Here is a 20,793-nt window from a genome sequence, read left to right as displayed (position 1 = left end):
TGAAAATGGAAATGCCAGTTTTTCCCTCACCAAAATTTAGCCCAACTTTGGAGTTAGGAGAGTTTTTTAGCCCCCTTCCCAACAAGCTAGCATGACATGGTTGGTACCAATGGATGTCTTAGGTTGTCTAGTTTCATATGATACCAGTATCTTTACTGTAGTTTTAAAATTGAGCCTGCTACTACTGTAGTGGAGAATTGCTTGATCGCTCAATAAACACAAAAAGAGCATTGTCAGGTTTTGAAATAATGTAATCAAATAATACAATCAGAAGTACAATGCATCATAATTCTCAGAGAGAGTACATACCACCTAGAATTACCATTTCTCTCTCTGGCATGTTGGCATTCAGCCAGTTCTTAAGTACCCTTTTACAGAATCAAAAATATCTATAGCTAATGCTCAAGGTTAGTAACCAAACTTCAAATAGAAACAAGGGTCAAGAGTTCAGCTAGTCTAGGAATAAGATTTCTTCACAACCATGTATGCCAGAATGACAGCACACAGGTGTGGACCAAAGCGGCATCAGATGACAAAGTGACATTGCTATCACATTGAACTGAAGAACAAACAACAGTCTTCTAAAGGCTTGTCAGATCAACACATTAAAGAGACATAGAAATCTACATGACTAGGATTTGTCTTACCACTGGCTCAGAGAAAAGTACAACAACATAAACTAACTGTTAAATAGAGGCTAATTAATTTACATACAGTCAACTGTCTCATTATACACAGCATATAGGCATGTGGAACAGGTGTTGAATGACAGACTAACACTAACCACTTGGTTTGAGAACAACATTTATAAAAATATATAATATTTACAAGAAATACATCAACTGATAACCACTATTTAAATCTCTCTCACACTACAGCCTCTAAAAGACAGTAATGTCAGCCGAGGACGCCTTCAGAAGTGGTGCAAATTTAATGACTGGAGCCCATTAAATCTATTCAAAACCAACATGGAATTCTTAAAAAATGCCTAGTAGTCATTTTTTAAACCCTTACATGCTGTTCAGGGTCAAATATGACCCATGTTTCCATTTGAGAGCTGTAAAAACACCCTATACACATTTCTTTTGGTCAAACTTTTCCTAAAGCGATCCAGAATATAGAAAAATGTAAATAAAATGTATGAATTTTTTAAAATTTCTACGCAGCTGATACGCATGGTTGTACATACAAATCTACAAATTTGACCCGTATATATTAAAAAATTCAAAAATCACCATTAAACATGTTGTATTTCTTCGCATCCTATAAAATGTTCTCCTGGAGCATAATATAGTGAGATTGTGAATGTTTTTTCTCCATAAATATATAATATATATATATATATATAAATAGAATACACTCTGTCAGCTCTTTGACAGCTTTATTAAGGATTAATGAAACATTTATTAATGACTGATGAGGTATTTAAGAATGTAAAACAGAACTGTGGTTCAGAAGTTTGGTGTACAAACTAATTTTTAGTCAGAATATGAGAATATGAACAGTATGTGAGGATTGAATCTGACAGCGACCCTGAAAGAGATCACACTGGTGTACATTTAGATTTACAGAGATTTTCTGATGCAATGTAAATATAATTTCATATTTCTTTCAACATGGCATATTTCAGAAAACTGATTAATGCTCATTTCTTTGTGGGCATGACTTCAAAACTACAGACTTAAAAGTGCAGATCATCCTACAGCTGAAGCTATGTCATTCCAGCTATCTGCACCACATGCAGACCAAGGCTACTTTCTGATTAAGGGTTTGATTATTTGACAGGGTTCATTTGTATCAGTCGATATGTAGGATGGATCTGTATTTTAATGAGGCTGTGAGGGAACTTGAATGATCTTGCAGTCAGGGAAATCGACCCCTGGATTTAGATAAATCTTTATTCTGCCATAATACACCGACGTGAGATTTTCTGATTATCTATCCCAGTTAATCACATTCAAAAAATCTAATGTAGTACAGTTTTCATCCTTGTGGTCTCCCACGCATGAAATCCATCTAACTGTCTTCTTTCTCTCTCCATCCACCCCCAACTCCATCTCTCTCCTGCAGGAGGATATCAAACTCCTGGCTGAGCACCGGCTGGTTCACTATGACCATTGCCCTCGAGCTGTGTGATAGGATCAATGTCTACGGCATGGTTGCCCCTGACTTCTGCAGGTGAGACAGTGGAGCTGAATGTCAAACATCATCATCAGCTCACTGACAAGTACTATCGCTAAGAGTTTTAAAGCTGAGCTGTATATGCAGTCGCTTCAAGTGTATATAAATTCATAGCAGCGCACCACAGCTGCCTGATAAGAAGATTAAAACTGTAAATATATTCAGGCCGCTTATAAATAAAAATGTCAGTATGGCTGGAGATGTTTTTAGAAGGCTGAAATTGCCTGAATATTAGCAAAACAAATGTCAGTAAACAGGCCAGTATTCGAGATGTTGAACTGATTTTAATTTTGTGGGATCCAACAGAGAGAGAGGAAAAACAGAGGTCTCACTCGGCTCATTTTTCTGACCACCACAAACATTATTGCACAGCGAGCTTGAGTCTGTTAACAGTCCAAAAGTTTAGAAATACGTCTTGGAATTGCAGATATACATGTGTAAGTTTTTTACTGATCACATTTACACATGGAAGGTGAGAAAACAACTTTGCGTGAGGTCTGAATCTGTGGACAAGCTTCCTCTATAGTGCGTATAGTTATCACAGTGGACCTGGAGGCTGGAGCCAGGTCGTCAGGGAGATTCAGGTCACGTGGATTGATCCGACTCCCTGCCACACTACAAAAGCTCGTGACAATCGGAAAGTCTTCCTTTATTTCCCACTGGATACATCCACTCTTTTTCAGTTTGGTTATATTTGTTTTATTTGTCATACTGTAAAGGATCCAAACGGCACATTTTTCACTCATTCTTCTCAGACATCACAAACTTAATCAAGAATACATCCGTTGTGTCCACTTAACATCAAGTAAAGCAGCCTGTGTTTCTTTCTTGGCTGCATTTGAGATAAGACAGATCTTGTTGACCCTTAAAGATGTATTCTGGATTATTCAGTATTTGAAATGCAGACTTGCAGATGATCTTTTTGGTCATATACTACAGTCTGATAAACATATTTTTCTGCTTCTGTTGTGAGATGACTATATGCAAGTATGCAATTTGAGTTTCAGTCAACAGCTGCAGAGTAGAATAAAATGTTACAAATCGGGCATGAAATAAGCTTAAAACATACATCGCATAGCATACATTGTCTTTTATTTCAGGCACATATAAGGCTCTGAGAACATTTCATCAGTTTCATAAGACATAATCTTATGTCAAAGGATGAACAGTTTTGTTGAAAGACTGCTGTTTTTCTTTGAGCTCTTCTCACCTGTTTCATGAGGGTGCGGCTCAGTTGGGGAAAAGGTGAAGTGAGGTGAATATTTGAAATAAAATGACATGACAGATGCTGACAGGTGTTTTTTTTTAATGTTTTCTGCTAATCAGATCTGATCAAACCACATCCACACAGTCACAATGAACAGATAAGCTGAGTTTCTGAATGTTAAATTCTCAATAAAAATGTTAATTGTTTCTTATTTCATGAACATTAAATGTTATAATACTTGAGGTCTGAAACCACATTTTCAGGGGCTTTAAAAGCTGCATGTTGTGGTTTGATTTTCCCTCCACAGGTGGTTCAATTAACACTTAGTTACTTTACATTAGTGGTATTAGTAGCAACTAGTAAATGCACTAAAAACATGATTCTGTTGTCCCCTAAAAAATCTCCAAAACTTTTCATGAACTAAGACAAACAGACCTGTTTTAAACTTTGTGACATTGCATTTCAGTTTTCTCAAAAACACTTTATTAGTCAAAGAAGTAGATTCTTTTAAACTCAGAAATAAGCACTTAATCCTTCTGTTTATCTAAAAGAAAACATTTTAGGGTCCTTGATTTTCACTGTGCAGTGATTTAAAGTTACTCTTCATGTCCTCTTTATCAGTGGTGATGAGACTTTGACTTTTGACATTGAAACCAACTTAAAAAAACATAATAATTATCACATCAATCACAAATGAAACAGCAAGTGCTTTGCCAATCTTACACAATGAAACACATGAATCACTACAACTGCAACATTAGCACTGAAATGTAACCACAACAAATACCAAATTGAATCCAGGTCAGAGCGAAAATGGGACTGACTGATGGCTTTCATTGCAACACAGTGTTTGGCAAAAAGTAAAGACTTTAGGATTTTTTTTTGGTGTGTATGTGTTCAGCTTCCATAGATCTCAGAATAAAGAAGTGTAGAGAATTATTTCCCTCTATATTCACTGTACAGTGCACACATTTTCCAGGTCACTAAGATTTAGTCTCTTTTAATCAGAAACACACTGAATGTGGCATAAAAAGACCATAATAGTGATGCTGGTTCTATGTAGGAGAAGTTTAAAGAACTACGGGATACATGACTATTGTCTTGCTCCAAGCAAATAACTCATCCAGCCTCATTAACACAGTTTAATGGTTTAAATTACAGCTCACGTCTCTTCCACCTCAGCCAACCCTTTAATTGGGGGATTTTATTGGACAAGGAACAAATCTTATTAGATTTCTCAATAAAAAGAACAAACTGTAAAATGTTCAGTATATCTTGGTCCCCAGCTCTGTTTGATTAGAGAACTGTCATTTATTTTGGGTTTAGGCACAAATTCAAACATGATGATAAAAACGAAGAAATACATTTCTTTGAGCAATCATTAGCTGATACTTAATAATCTTTATAGTTCTCATGACAAAGCAAAGTGCAGATTTTACTGGACGTGATCCAACTAAGAATTCAAAAAACATGTCTCTCTAACATCATGATAAATACACCCTGTTGACATGGAGAGCTTATTTATAAAGTCAGAGCATTAATAAATAACCAGTAAATATAAATGATGCATCAACTATAATAAAATCACAAAAATCCCAATAACATTCCAGTGTTTTGATACTTATTCCCCCTTTTCTCTTGTTGCTGCATAGAAATTGTTTTCAGTGTTAAGCTACTGATATATGTTGATGTCACTACTTTAAAGTGCTCGCCTCTCTACTATTTTCTAAGACCCTCATGAAGGAAACGATGTCCTTCCAGTCTCAATGTTTGACCAGCGTGTGAAGTCTCAATGACAGTAGTTATAAAACTGTTCAAACGCATTGGTGAGATGCATCTTTTCTTCCCTTTTAAGCTTATTTTCTATGGCATTTTCCTTTATTTCACATTTAATTTGTGCAGACAGAGCAGGGGATGACATGAAACAAAGGTCCCTGGTCTGATTTGAACAGAGACATCATGGGTTTTGATTCATTTGATTCATTTGATTTGATTTGATTGTTTATTTAAGTGTCCTGCACCCTTCTGGTGCCCGGCCCATATGAGCTTACAAGACACTAAACAATAATAACCAGGAAAGCCACATGACAAATCATGATGTACAGTTCCACAGATTCAACAAGAGAACATTTCAGTTTACATGGCAGAAATGTCCTGTTATGATGGATACAGTGTTCTCTGTCTCAGCCGCCAAGCATCTACTATAAATCTGGCCAAAACAAAAAGCTCCATATTAAAAAAAGCCAACTCAACACATCAGCTTCAGACGACCAAAATAAATCAGGATTTTTCAATTGGATCTTTTCAAACAAATTATTCCTCAAGTAACTGTACAAAGGGCGATGAAATATAAAATGAAATTCATCCTCGACAACACCAAGATCACAAAAAACACATAAATGCTGCTTTTCAGGAATACCTTTATATTTACCAGCAGTAAAGTACCGGTTCTTAACTGAGCACACAGGGACCTTTGCCTTCTCTGTATATTTAATTTTAAATATGGTTCTGTATAGTCATCGTCTTTGATTTGAATGAAGTTTCTAAGTTTTGGTTTCTTACAAATGTCGTCCTTCCACTGTTCCTTATAGATCTCTAATAGTTTTTGTACTTATATTACACTGCAAGTCATTCCTGAAAATAAAATTCAAATCAGAAAGAGAAAATATAGCGGTAACCTCTCTCGACCAAGGATAATTGTGTGTTCGATCCCAGATCTTTTTGATCAGTCTTTCCCCCCGGCAGCTGAATAAGGCCATGGTTCCACAATCTCACTATTTCACCTCTCTGCTTTACAAGACATGACTCCCATCCCGTGTCCCCTTCAACAGCTCGCTTAGCAGTAAATTTATGCACTCCAAGAAAGCGCCTCATGGTTTGATTCTGGATGGCATTACTGGTGGGGGCATTCTTAAAACCCCACACTCCTGCAGCATAAAATGAAATTGGGTCCACCCTTGAATCATAAAGTTTAGTGAAGGTTGAAAAACTAAGGTCAGGACATAATTTCATTTTATTCATTACAGACCCTAGTGCTATTCCTGCTGATTCTGCCAGTACTTTAATTCCATCTGTAAAGTACATATTTTCATTAAAAACCAAACCGAGATATGTATAAGAACTAGTGTACTTTAGAGGCACTGATCCGGATTTAAATATATGGTTGCTCTGCCGCTCGTGTTCCTTTCTAAAATGTATAATCAGTGTTGTGTCACTATTAATGGTCAGTCTCCATTTACTACACCATAAACGCAAAATATTTAACATTTTTTGTAAATTAATCTCTGTCTCTGCAACCAACACAGTTTCACCAGAATATAATGAAACACTTGTAGGAGAAAGTACATCTCCCCGCTTCACTCTGTCATGGAAATTGTCTGAAAGAGAGAGGAGCCTCCTAAGGCACATTCCTTCTCTCGAGAACATGCACACATTAACAAAAGAAGAGAAGTAATGATCATCCTTGCACAACTCTGCACATTAAAATGATAAAACAATCCTTTGCTCTTTGATTACCTTTACAATTCCAAATAGAGTAGGAAACCAGCCGGTCCTAGAATTATTTAACTGCAGACACGAAACTGGGGATTTGTACAAGGCTTTGATGGCGTTATAGAATTTACCATCGATACCAGAACATATTCATTTATATTCTCAAAGGTTTCTATTGATCCAATCAAAGGCTTTCTTGAAATCAACAAAACATATTTTTCCCCCTCTTATAATCTTGTTCTGACCACTGAGGATATAACATACATATGGTCAGTACATGCCCTGCTTTTCCTAAAACCATTCTGCTCATCCACCAATAATCCATGAGTCTCTGATCAATTATTAAGTCTACTACTATATTTTTTATATAATTATATAATACTATTATATAATTGAGTATAATTTATATACTGTACTGATCAAGCTGTTACCTCTGTATTTTAACAGAACTCTGGGGTCAACTTTTGCAGATTTAGTGATAGGTTTGATTATAGACTTATTCCACACAAATGGAATAATACTATTCTGAAAGCATGTTTGATACAGACGATGTAAAATGTTCACCAAATTTGGAGTTTTTAAGACCTTGGAGCTCCTCTGCACCCACAGCTTAATTTGCATTAGCTTAATCTACCACTTTCTGCACCTCTTCTATTGTGATCTCATTATTCAGCATACAATTTTGGCAAAGTGTTTTCAAGCTTGCATTTTACTTTACATATTTCCTTTAAGAAATGACCATTAAATAATGAGGAACTAAATAACTATAAATCTGTTTCCCACTTTTTCAATATCTGGTCAGTCTTGAGAGAAGATTTGCCATTTTCCATTAAAATTTCCATTAGAATGAACTTGCTCTTTTGTGGCCCCAGTTTATTTATTTCAACCCAATCAATTGCTTCAGATTATTGAGCTGTAAATGTTCTAACTGGAGAGTTTGTCCCCTTGTAAAACATCTCTTGAAAAGCCTCAGCTTTCTATCAGAGTTAGATTTTTAGAGTCCTTCTTTTACTCTGATCCTTACAGTTCAGAGATGATTTCTCTGCTAAACACAAGTCAACCTATAACTTATTTAATACATCATTCCAATATAGTTGCTTTATTCTATAGTGCTCTTTTACCACAACCCATTTTACTACGCAGTATTTATCCATTTCCTTATACGCAAGGTCACAAAATTGGTCATAAGGATCAACCTTCTCCTGTGGCCATTTTCCAGTTGATGTATGACCTCCAGAAACGCTTCATGGCATCTTTCAGAAGAAAGAAAATTAACAGGAACATTTTTATTTTGTCTTTTCACTTGTTGCTGAGAGCCTACGATATTACAGCTAGTAAAGAGTTCTCCTGTTTGGAATCATAGACAAAGCACTGAAGGGTCAAGAAGTCTACGACCATCATCAGTCAAGTTCATAACTTCAGATCAAACCTTTTCTACAAGATTAGACGGTGTAAAGACGTGTTTTTAGGTCTACAACAGCTTTGCCCCTTGTAGAAATGGAAGTAAAATTATCAATTTATATACCAAGAACTGGCTGTAGGCTTGTGATAAATGGAAATATATGTGAAAACATGCACGGATAAATAATGAAGGATGGCCATGATGAGATGCATCATTACTATTTCGCTGGGATCAGAGGTATAACTTATGGCAGATCAGTGTAGAGAGTGTGAACAGTTTATCTTCTGCTCTTCAGAAAAGATTAATTAAATTCAAGGACTTAAATTCTTAAATAATGAATATAAATACAGGAACAAAAGTTCTAGTTTTATCACTAAGAAATGTACTCAAATAAAAAATCTAGTACTTACAGATGGCAGAATCATTAGCATCACCTTTTACCATGTAAGACATACACTACAAGGCTACAAAGCATACAAATGGATGTCTTTTACTCACTTTCCTGGTGTTTCTTTAAGTCTCCTGCTCATGGTTTACTTCCATCAGCCGCTTTGTAAAACTTTGTTTCTTTATTTGTTTTTTTAATTTAGTGTTCAGCTGCAGGTGGCATTTAAAGGTTGTTAAAACAAGTTATATTTAGCTGCGTAAGAAACAAATGAACGCAGATCAAACTGTAGTTTCCCTCCCTCTCCATGAAATGAAAAACAGTCTGTGGTGTCACATGAAACTCAAGTGACTCATTAAAGCGTTTTTTAAATGTCATCTGTCTCTCCTCTCTCTCCACCACTGCAGGGAGCCTCAGCACCACTCCGTGCCCTACCACTATTACGAGCCACGCGGCCCAGACGAGTGTGCCATGTACATATCCCATGAGCGCGGGCGGCGGGGCAGCCACCACCGTTTCATTACGGAGAAGCGTGTCTTCGCTAACTGGGCACGGACGTTTGACATCCACTTCTACCAGCCGGACTGGAGCCCCCCGCCGCTTCCAGCCAACCGCACATTGGAGGGAACAGTCAGTGCGGCACCCCTGGTACACCATAAGACGTGACTGGTGTTGTGGTGAAGAAAACGCTTGAGAGATTCATCTCAGATGGACTGAGGATGAGGAAAGGAAGGACAATATGGGTCTGTTTGCACTGAGGGTTACTGGACCCATAACCGAAAGAAGAAAACATGAAGTAGACGAGCAAAATAGTGAACACAGAAGAAGATTGAGTCTTGTCGATCCTGCTGGACATTGGTTACAAACATTTCTCCAGCTCAACCACTGCAGCTCTAACAGTGTGTTTTGTTTACGGAGCTCAAAGTTGTACATCCCCTTTTTGAAAAACCTTTGTGAAATGAGGTTGTACAAGGACGCAACATCATTACACTCTCCACTCTCGATGCATGCATGCAGTGTCTTACTGTCAATCCTCCCAGTATTTGTGCATTATGTGTGTGTGAGTGTGTTTGTATACATATAGTGTGTTTACCAGAGGGATCACAGAGGACACAGACTTGAGTTTGAGCTCCCCACAAAGCCTCTGTTGGATGAAGGATCTATGCAGGATTCACTGTTTACAGTTCATTGAAAAAAAAAACATCATTACAATGCCCATAATCAAATAATATAGTGCTGGATAAAGCATAGGCTGAATACTAATAATGTAGCTTCAGTTAAATTTGGCTATTTGAGAAAGTATGAATATCATAGCTAAAATGTTACATTCATCAGTGGTTTTCAAAGATTGAAGAGGTCAAGTTCAATGAGATTCTTCAGGCCCCGCTGTTGTGCAACAAAGGCTCAAACTCCATCAAAGCATATTTATAAATCATTTCTCCAACTTTCATTTATACCTCCTTTCTATTGTGTGCATTGTAAGCTCACCAATGTCACCCAAGTCAACCTTTGCGGTGCAGCACTTCCTGGCTGAATGACAAGTGTGGCACATTCACGGGGAGGTTTTATCTCATGTGCGCACCTCCTCAGCCCCGTACGTATGTATCATAAGGCTCTGTCAGCTCCTGTCATCAGTTAATAGTGCGATTTATATAGCTACACGCTGTATTTTCATGTAAATGCACAGCCATGTCACACCAGACAAGTGGGAGATTAAGATCGAGAGCAGGGATGCAGCAGCGGCATCCATCCTACTATATTCATCTGCTGCCGCCTCTGTGAGCCTGAATCGCCTCGCAGGAGAATAACAGTTTGGAAGAACACTGGGTTTTCTTTTTTTGTTAACCTGATGAGTATGTGATCTGTCACTCTCTCCTCTCTCAGTTGTGTCTTATGTGTGCACTCCTCTCATTTGATGGAGTATATGCTTCATGTAGACTGACCCTTTCTCTCCCTGAGATCCTTTATTTTCCTCCTCCTTTCTCTCCTTGTCCATGAATAAGAATCAGGTGTCAGTCAGGAGAAAGTGATGAGACGTGTGGTTATCTTAATGATACAACCTGGTGCTAAGTCCCTATTGATTTTGCCCTCATCTCTGTAATGTGAGTAATGAGAGGAGATGCTTTGGGTCAGATACATAGGTACTCACGCCACAACAACTCACATCATGTTTCCTCGGTGGAGATGAGGACACGATTGCCTCTCATACATCACCAACAGCTGCAGCTGCGCAGGAGCGATGCTACTGTATGTTGCCTGGCTGTGCATCCACGGGGACTTTGTACAACAGGAAAGACCAAGATATTCGTTTGTTTTTCAGAGACTGATCTGCGAACAGCTGTGTGCCATGGTACTGTATGTATTAGCAAAGTGATAAGCACTTGAGTATTTTAGGTTACTGCCTAATTAAATCTGTACGAGTCATAGTATGTTTTTTAAGGCTATACTTCTGATAATTTTCATTATCAGTTAATTGTTAGGACTATAAGATGTCAAGAAATTGTGAAAAACATTGATCACAAGTTTCCAGAGACCGAGGTGACATTTTCAGATTGTTTTTGTCTGAAAATCAGTCAAAAACTCAAATATATTCACTTTACAATGATATAGAAGCATTAAATCCTAACATTTGATGAGCTTAAACCTGTGAAAGTCTTCGTATTTTTGATTGATCAATTATCAAAATTGTTGCAGATTGATTTTCTGTTGCTTGACTAATAGACTACTCATCTTAGCACTAATGTCAGTCTGTTTTCTGTCCTTTTTCGTTTTGCACATGATGGAAATGTCATTCCACTTATAAATAAAAATACTTTTTATTAGTGGTCTTGTATTCAGCAGTTTCTAAATCAAACAGTAACAGAATGGTAAAAATTTAAGCAACTAAAATTGAAGCATTATTTCAGTATTTGTATCTCAAAGCAACCAGAAATGAAGATGAAACACGGAGGTTTTGTGTGAGGATGTGAGACCAGTGCGTGCAAGTAGCTCTATCTACACGACACACCCATTTGGTTAGGTTTAGGCATGAGCAGCAAGATGGTTAGGGGTCAGGGGTCAGGTGGATGTGTCGCATAGTATGCAGTTACAGTGGCAACATCAGGGGGTGTGTGTCGTGTAGTAAAGTAGGCATGTCATGTAATAAAGTGGGTGTGCGTGTGTAAGACTGCAAGACTGCAGATAGACCCTTCTCGGCCAGTGACTCACCTTCACCCTCCAATGACGGCAGTTGCCATTCCACTTTTCAATCTCTCTCTTCCTGTCGAGCTGTGACATCAGGGTGTGTCATACTGAAATAATAATGAAAGACAGGCAGAGCTACAAGGTCTTCTCATTATTCCCCAGAGCTACAAACAAGTCCCTGACCGTCTTCATAACTGAGTGTTGGAGCATGTTTTTTTTTTGTATTTGCTGCTATATCAACTGAAGGTAAAGCACATAGATCAAGGAAACATGAAAACTAAATATCCTGCAGAGATTTGCTCAGATTATAAACACCTCAATATTAGACAGTTGAGCCTTTACGATGTCAAAAAAATGCACTTAATATGCATTTAAAATGATTGATGGCTCATTGTAAAAAAAAAACTATGAACAGGCCTGATAAATAACTGAATTTTCTTCTCTTTAATATTATATTTTGGTCATATTTTTCAAATGGAGTTATGTTGCTGTTAGTTACTGTATTTTCATTTTCAATTAATCAGTTAAGTATATAAATCGATTCCACATCTCCTGATCATCGGACTGAGTTTGTTCAGTTGTCATGGAGACAGCTCAGTTCTCATCACAATATTAAAGTATGGAACTCTGGTTATGTGATGACAGGTGCAAGAAGACCAAGAAAGCTCTGGGAAAAAAAACTAGTAAGTGGGTCTTGAGTCAGTTTTTTGGGTGGTAAAAGTAGGAAGTGTATTACATTGTACAGGCTTATAATATTGTCATGCAATTCAATTTAATAAACATACATTTACATGTTTAGATCTCGAATGACAACAGAAACTCATCGTAAGGTCAATTTTAGTCACTGTTATGGAGCTTTCAATTGTCTTCCTGAACAGATGGAGTTTGCCCAGTTGTTATCAAATTATAGATGTTCAAATTTGACACTTTTCTGACCACTTGAAGGATTTCTCGTCCATTTTGGCTTTAAAAATTAGATTAAGAGTTTACTGTTGATCTTGGAAACAGTCTAGTCCTGCTTCTGTTACTGTTTCCAATGGCAAGAATGAACTTTCAACCTCAAATCTATTTAAATATTTATCATGGGAACTAACATACCAAAAAATATTTCCAATGCTTATAATACCAATTGTGTTTGTGTCAAGTGGTGCTTCATTTAAATTCTCTTTGCTTTCTTAGTTTATACTTTGTGTTAAATCTACTTTGCATAAATGAATGAATTTCAAACAATGCAATCTGGACAGAGGAGAGGAAGTTGTTCATATTTATTCCTGGGCGTTTAGTCTGTCACCAGAATGTGAAATTTGCTCCTCTTTATTTTTGTTCTCTTACTCCAAGTTTTAGAAATTTAAATTTAATAATACAGTAAGCAAGCACCACTGAGCAAGATTTATGCCACAGCTATTGTCGCAGACGAGAATGAAAATCTTTGGCTGCTAAAATTACTATGAAAATTCCTGTGAATGATTGACATTACAAAAGCTCATAGACAAGCAAGCAGTTGGAAATCCTGAGTTTCCATGGAAATTGAAAAACCTGTCAGGCTGTCAGTCTCTAAACTGTATGTGTGTGCTCGTGTTTGTGCGTGAATCATTAAATTTAGCAGGCTGCCACATCGGGCTAATGTCAACATATTGCACTTCTTAAGATATAGAGCATATGTGTGTGTGCTTTTCGCTGGTGAATACCGACGCAGCTTGTCATTTGAACAACCTATGTGACATATTTAGAGCATCCTGCCTGAGATCTCTGTGCCTCTTTGGAGATGGCTTCTCTAATATTGTCCTGTCACTGTTTTTTCTCGCCATCAAGTCAGGTGTGAAGGAAGACAGACACTGATCTTTATTAGCATAGGGAAACCATAGTGACAGAGGAGACTGGGGAGTACATCACCATGCTGAGAGGCACGAGTACATTCAATTCCATCTGCCGGTGCTGAAGTAGGAACGAGAGGCACAGAGGAGATGGAGTCAATTTTGAAGTGGGTTTAAGAACAAACAAATCCATCTGAGATAAGGCAGCTTTAATTTTTACTGTATCTACTACCAGCCTGGTATACAGTGATTGCATATGGAGGCTCGGATCCAATGGTTGCTCTGTCTTTTGTCTTTTGAAATACAAGACTGGAACAGAAATGAAACTGCATTTAAAAACCTCCCTGGACTGTTTGAAATGTTTCCAGTAAGAAAACAACAGAGCAGGTGTGTAAGTCAACTCAAGCGGCACAGATTTCAAGGATGTCTTTGTGGTATAAAATAAGCTTAGACTATCAGCTCTGCCAGGCATACAGTGCATTCAGAAAGTATTCAGAACCATTCACTTTTTCCATATTTTGTTATGTTGCAGCCTTATGCTAAAATCATTTAAATTCATTTTTTTCCTCATCAATCTACACTCCCGTTACCCATAATGACAAACGAAAACAGGATTTTAGACATTTATGCAAATTTATTAAAAAGGAAAAACAAAAATATCACATTGACATAAGTATTCAGACCCTTTACTCAGTGCTTAGTTGAAGCACCTTTGGCAGCGATTACAGCCTTGAGTCTTCTTGGGTATGACGAGACAAGCTGTGCACACCTGGATTTGGGGATTTTCTGCCATTCTTCTCTGCAGATCCTCTCAAGCTCTGTCAGGATGGATGGGGACCGTCTGTGGACAGCCATTTTCAGGTCTCTCCAGAGATGTTCAATTTGGGTTCAAGTCAGGGCTGAAGTACATTCACAGAGTTGTCCCTAAGCCACTCCTGCGTTGTCTTGGCTGCATGCTTCGGGTCATTGCCCTGTTGGAAGGTAAACCTTCAGCCCAGTCTAAGGTCCTGAGTGCTCTGAAACAGGTTTTCATTAAGGATATCTCTGTACTTTGCTCCGTTCACCTTTCCCTCAAGCTGACCAGTCCCTGCTGCTGAAAAACAACTCCACAGCATGATGCTGTCACCGCAGTGTTTCACTGTTTGGATGGTGTTGTGCAGGTGATGAGCAGTGTCTGGCTTCCTCCAGACATAATGTTTGGAACTGAGGTCAAACAGTTCAATCTGGGTTTCATCAGACCAGAGAATCTTGTTTCTCACAGTCTGAGAGTCCTTTAGACACTTTTTTTTACAAACGCCATGCAGGCTTTCCTGTGTCTTTCACTAAGGAGAGGCGTCTGTCTGGCCACTCTGCCACAAACCTCAGATCGGTGGAGTAATGCAGTGATGGTTGTCCTTCTGGAAGTTTCTCCCATCTCCACGCAGGATCTCTGGAGCTCAGCCAGAGTGACCATCTGGTTCTTGGTCACCTCTCTTACCAAGGTCCTTCTCCCCTGCTCAGTTTGGCCAGCTCTAGGAAGAGACCTGGTTGTTCCAAACTTCTTCCTTTGTAAGAATAATGGAGGCCACTCAGCTCTTAGGACTCTTCAATGCAGCAGACGTTTTTTGTAGCCTTCCCTAGATCTGTGCCTTGACACAATCCTGTCTCTGAGCTCTGCAGGCAGTTCCTTCAACCTCATGGCTTGGTTTTCAATCAATTGAATTTATCACAAGTGGACTCCAATCATTGTGTAGAAGCATCTCAAAGATGATCAAGAGAAATAGGAGGCACCTCAGCTAAATTTCAAGTGTCACAGCAAAGGCTCTGAACACTTATATCAGTGTCATATTTCAGCTTTTCCTTTTTAATAAATTTGCAAAGTTTTGCTCTGTCATTATGGGGTATTGAGTGCAGAATGATGAGGGGAAAAAATAATTTAAATGATTTTAGCATAAGGCTGCAGCATAAAATATGAAAAAAGTGAAGGGGTCTTTATAATTTCTGAATGCACTGTACCTTCAAGGGTTTATAACAGTAAAACCAGATCTGGTGTCTTTAAATAGTAATACAGAGTAATTAAGGAAGCTCAACATCTTCTTAAAAAGGAAAAAAAAACAGGCAATTAAAGACATAAATTTATTCCTTTGATTCAGTATTTCATCTTTAATCAGGGCATCAAAATCTCACCAATTGAGGAAATAAAGTGTGCTAGCTTTCAATGAAAGGGAAGCTGGAGGAATACCATTACAGCAAATAAGAAACAGGGAGCAAAAAGGAAGAAGAAATAAGTGTTGCATAAATAATGTATAAGAAAAGGTACACAGTGGCTGACGCAGCAGCTGCCTTCCAATACATATGGTTTCATTTCCAACTCCATCTATTTTCCACTTCAGCCGCCAGCGAGAGTGGCACTGGGCACCCAATGGGCGGGTCCTCACGCCAAGGAGCAAAGATAAACTACCGCCAGTTCAATCCATATGCTTTGAGCATCAGTCACTCCCCCAACAATGAGCCTAATGCAGAGTGGTTACACATGGAGAGAAAGGGAGAGAAGTAAGGAGGAAAACACGTCCTAGCAATGAGGAGATTCATTTGGGACGGCCGGCGGCTTACTAGGTTATCACTCACTTATCGCTGCTGTGGCGCGAGACGCGGAATGGCTGGGGAAATAGCTGTCCATCACCCAGAATACAATCAGTGGAGTACACGGCTGGAGAGCTAGGAGGGCAATTTGGTGAATGGAAAAGTGGATGGGTCCATCATGCAAGATGGTATTATGTAGGGTTGTTATCTTTCACAAGCATGATATGACGGTCAAGGAGTGTAATGTATATTGACAAGAGAGACATTAAATAGTAATCTGTCCACAGCCTGCTCACAGCCAATCAGCCCGCTCTCGTTGCACATTTCTCTTTCTGACCGAGCAGACGTTCTGAGTAGCACTTAAACAAAAAAAAAAAAAAAGGCTGCTGCTGAAATATGCAGCTCTCTAAAACAAATTAAATTCTTATCTAAGGACTCAATTCAGTGCATTTTTAACCAAATCAGCGCAATTATAGAAAGGCTGAACAAAACAGTAGTTTTGACACACAAAAACAATAAATATATTGAACTCCTTGTCAAAGTGAACACATAAAACACTTAAAATAACCGTACCACTAAAAGTATTCCCATGCCGATGCCCATACCTGATGCATGACTTATATATTTGCCATTTATCTTAAAACTTAATTTTGTTTTTAACATTTCATCAGTAGGGAGCAATTGTCCAAAAATAAAAAAAAAGGGCACCAATAGCATCACACCATATCTGGCCAAGCACTTGTGGTGACATACATCTTCTTTCCATGGAAGAAAAAACAAGCCCGGCACAAACTGCACCTTCCCTCTAATATCCCTTCAGCGCAGGCTCCTGGTCTCCCTCGGCTCCACATCCTCTGATATCCAGCGACATAAACACCGAGGCCTCAGAAGATGTGTTTGAGGTGCTTGATGCCATAGGTCTTGAAAAACACCAGCAGGATTAGAGTCCACAGGCCCAGGATGAAGCCGTCAGGAGGATGCCAGTCTCTCTGTTTGGGTTTCTGAGGAGAGGTGGGGGCAAGGGGGGTGAGATGAGGTAAGGTAAGATGGGGACGGGGGAGGAAAGTGGAGCGGGGCAGGGAAGGGGTGGTGGGGAGAGATTGCAGGTTAGTCATAGTGTGTATATCTCTCCTGTTGAGGCCACCGCTGATTGTTCTGTCATTCACACAGGCAGACAGGCACAGAAGCACACATACACTCACTTTATCTCTACACGCACTTTATGTACACTATCTGCCGTCTCAAACACACAAACACAAAGGTTCACACAAATAGCGGGTGGTAAAGCTCATCAGTACCCCTCCCCTGTCTTGTGTTTGTCCCATTCACTGCCACATCATCACTTTGTGTATGATTATACTTTTAAATCTCGCCCGTATTAAACATGCATCTCACAAGGAGCACATTTATATGCTAATGCAGCGGCAATATTCTGTGGAGAGATGAGATTTAACCTCTAAAAAATCTTCCTAACTCCTCCACTGGCGACAAAGCTATAGATAGGCTGTGAGGACGCACTTAAAAGATTTCTGTTATCCCTAGCTATACAAGCTGCCATTATCCAGTCAGGAAATCACCAGTCAGAAAAGGTATAGCCCCAAAGCCAAAACCCCAAGACTTGGCGAGGAGGATGAACACACAGCAAGCACAGAGAGTCTGCCTGTGTCGCAAACCATATACGCCGACATACAAAGAAGATGCTATACAAGTACTCAAGTACACGTGTCTCTGTCTCTCTGGCTTGTCTGAGCGCCACTACAGTATCCAGTGTATATTTACTCCTTTTTTTTCCTTACGGCCGTCGCCAAGCGCTTGCTAATGGGGGGAATGTTGGGTCTCTGTGAATTAAAGAGTATCGTCTTGACCTGCTCTATACGAAAAATGTCATGAGATAACTTTTGTTGTGATTTGGCGCTATATAAATAACATTGACCTGACTCCTTCTGAGGTACATCCATATCGGAAACACACACACTGCAGCGGGAGCGGGAGCCAGGCTGACAGCAGACTGACAGGCCCTGAAAGATTAGATGCCTGTGTGAAAGCCCAGTCCAGGGTCATTATTACCTACAAAGTCACAGTCGTATAAAACATTCATAGAAAGTTATCTGCAACAGGACATGTGGATCAAATGATATGTATTAATCAATAACTGTGATACTGAAATCATGTAGAATTATCACCAAACTCTTTACCCACTTTTTTGCTCATTGCTTTGCTTTACACATTAACTGTATGAGTGACTCTGAGTAGCTTTCATCAAACCATTTTTTCCTACTGTATGCCACCGGTATAGCACTTAAAGTTAGCGACTGGCTTCTGAACATAGTGGAGCACAGTGCGGCTATTTTTCTGATTAACAGTGTGTGGATTATTTTTCTAAAAGAAGACAACAGTGGACATAATTTTTATTTCCATCACAGAGTTGTCTGATTTTACTCTGAGCTGCAGTGATGGAATAAGAGAACAGAAGTATCAACGATGTCAGGATTGCCTGCGGGACTTAAAGAAACTTTCAGATAAAATGCCACTATAACAGCCATTATGCATTTATTGTAATACTATCCCTTTGTTTTTTAGGAGTTGTTTTAAAACCAGAGTAGACATGGTAAGTTTGGAACAGTAAAATGATTCTATCCATCAATAAAAACATATTTTACTCTTCATTACTTGTCACTTTATTGTAAAAATAAGACAGTAAGTTAAGAAAGTACTCAGGTCCGATCTGCCAGGATCCTGTAGGAATGATGACTCAGTTTTCCCAGTGAGCAGACTGGTTAGTAGTCGGGCTGGTAGCAGGTTTTGATCTGATCCTCTCGAGTTAACTTGCTCCAGAGCAGATTAGCTGTTCAGCATAGCTTACCGTGCCAATCTGCCCCCATAAAAAGTGAGCCATTTTTCTGATACCAGAAAACCTGAGTTAAGCTCAAAGATAGCTGACTAACCCCTAATTTCACCTAGTGCTACAAGCCACATGTGGTCAGAAACAGGACTCCAAATGAACGATGATGTTGTCAACAAGTAAATCAGAAGTCCTCTACACAGCTGTGCTGGTCAAGTGCAGCCAATGGAAAAAAAAGTTGAGTTTTTATTGGTGAGCAGCAAGCCTCCTCCCCATTTTTGAATTATAATGCTGCCACCTGTTTGCCGGATGTGTCAGAAGGCAAACTGTTTGGGAACACATTAGCCATTAAAATATATTTGGACATCAGGGCCGTATATCTGTCTGTTCATTTTGATGTTTACCCCCCAGAGGCCAAAAACTTCAGACACCATCATATAACCAGGGTATGAACTTTTGAATGTGTTAATTGTAATGCTGACAGAATCATATTTCTTCTCATCTTCATGACTGTTGGCGTTTCAGTGTTGAAAACTGTCCATCTGCTCTGCAAAATATGAGTAAATTGATTTGTGCATCCAAGTGGTCAGCTAATATTTTGCTCAATGTCCCTTTGTATGAGAGGCTGAGGATGGTTGAAAAGGCATCTGTACAGTGGACTCTTCAGCTGTATTTGTGCCCATACAAACTGGCACATAGCAGTGTATCTGCTTAATGTCTGAAATCAACAACCACTAAGCACCAAACCCTGGTAAAATTTGTCTTAATTTAAATCTAAAATCTTCCACAACACTGGCTGAGATCATAACATTTGAACACCTCGGTTTTATTCAGTTTTACTATTTTGTTTCTGAAACTTTCTCTCCCTGCTGACGACTGTACAATCTCTGTCCATCAGCCAATCAACTCAAACAGGCTTTTCCATGGCTGACTGAAATGCTTCTACACAAAGCAGCATTATCTGAGCTTGTGAAGACAGGGTGATGATGAACATAACCCACCATATAATACAGTGAGTCATAAAATAAAACACTGCACCTGATTCTATTCATGAAATAGCATTTAGAGTGGGTATTATTACATGTTTCTTAGAATAATGAATATTAATTGCTTTGACTGGTATAGATTATTTTAATTTCTTATTAGTTTAACAGCTCTTGGTAAGTGAGGCGAAAAGCTAATTTCAGGAACTGTGCGTGTCTGTGTACTCGTGCTTCTATGCGACTTATGTGTGCAGGCTACTGTCTTCTCAAGGCTGTCTTTTCAATCCAAACTCCAGGTTACGTGACATCGCTGCCAATTTCCAATGTATAAAGACTGAAGACAGCAGTAAAATTGGATTACGTCTAACTCCAAATTTATTTAACAGCTCAATCAAGTCAAATCAATAGAGCTCCACTGCCATCCAGAATGCTAAAGCGGAGACAGTGAGGCATTTGTAACCCACGTCGGCCCTGAGCTCCAGGCTAAGCATTGTGTTGGACAGCGCTGGAGGTTAAAGTTGGATTCACATTGCAGATATTAGTTAATATTTTCTGCTTAGATTATTTTTATTGACCTAAAATGTTTCGCAATAACTACAGATGGCAAATGGAATCGGGGGGGGGGGGGGGGGAGACTGTTGAATTCAAGCTTTCAGAGGAGCTTTAGCACTTTAATCCCAACCTCCAGTCGGTCACAGGCACCTCACCCACCTACAGTGTATCTACAAGTAAATACTGTCTG

At 38.9% G+C, this 20,793-nt stretch overlaps 2 protein-coding genes across 3 annotated transcripts in view; one reads left to right on the top strand and one right to left on the bottom strand.

The window, feature by feature from the left end:
* The window catches only part of st6galnac5a (ST6 (alpha-N-acetyl-neuraminyl-2,3-beta-galactosyl-1,3)-N-acetylgalactosaminide alpha-2,6-sialyltransferase 5a), a 53,917-nt gene extending 42,048 nt beyond the window's left edge, over positions 1-11,869 (top strand). Inside the window, exons 4-5 of the mRNA XM_044367913.1 lie at positions 2,071-2,178; positions 9,075-11,869. Coding sequence (XP_044223848.1) covers positions 2,071-2,178; positions 9,075-9,333 — 367 coding nt within the window. The 3' untranslated portion in view covers positions 9,334-11,869. The remainder of the gene's footprint in view (positions 1-2,070; positions 2,179-9,074) is intronic.
* A 7-nt stretch (positions 11,870-11,876) lies between these two features.
* Positions 11,877-20,793, bottom strand: part of pigk (phosphatidylinositol glycan anchor biosynthesis, class K) — a 33,897-nt gene continuing 24,980 nt past the window's right edge. Inside the window, exon 11 of one of the 2 annotated variants that reach the window (XM_044367911.1) lies at positions 11,877-11,957. In XM_044367911.1, the coding sequence (XP_044223846.1) occupies positions 11,943-11,957 (15 nt within the window). In that variant the 3' untranslated portion in view covers positions 11,877-11,942. Of the gene's footprint in view, positions 11,958-15,765; positions 17,228-20,793 lie in introns of those variants that run through there. The other variant, XM_044367909.1, reaches the window with a different exon arrangement.

Source organism: Thunnus albacares, chromosome 12 (assembly GCF_914725855.1).
Source record: "Thunnus albacares chromosome 12, fThuAlb1.1, whole genome shotgun sequence".
Lineage (NCBI taxonomy): Eukaryota > Metazoa > Chordata > Actinopteri > Scombriformes > Scombridae > Thunnus > Thunnus albacares.
This window is presented reverse-complemented; position numbering and strand designations above follow the sequence as displayed.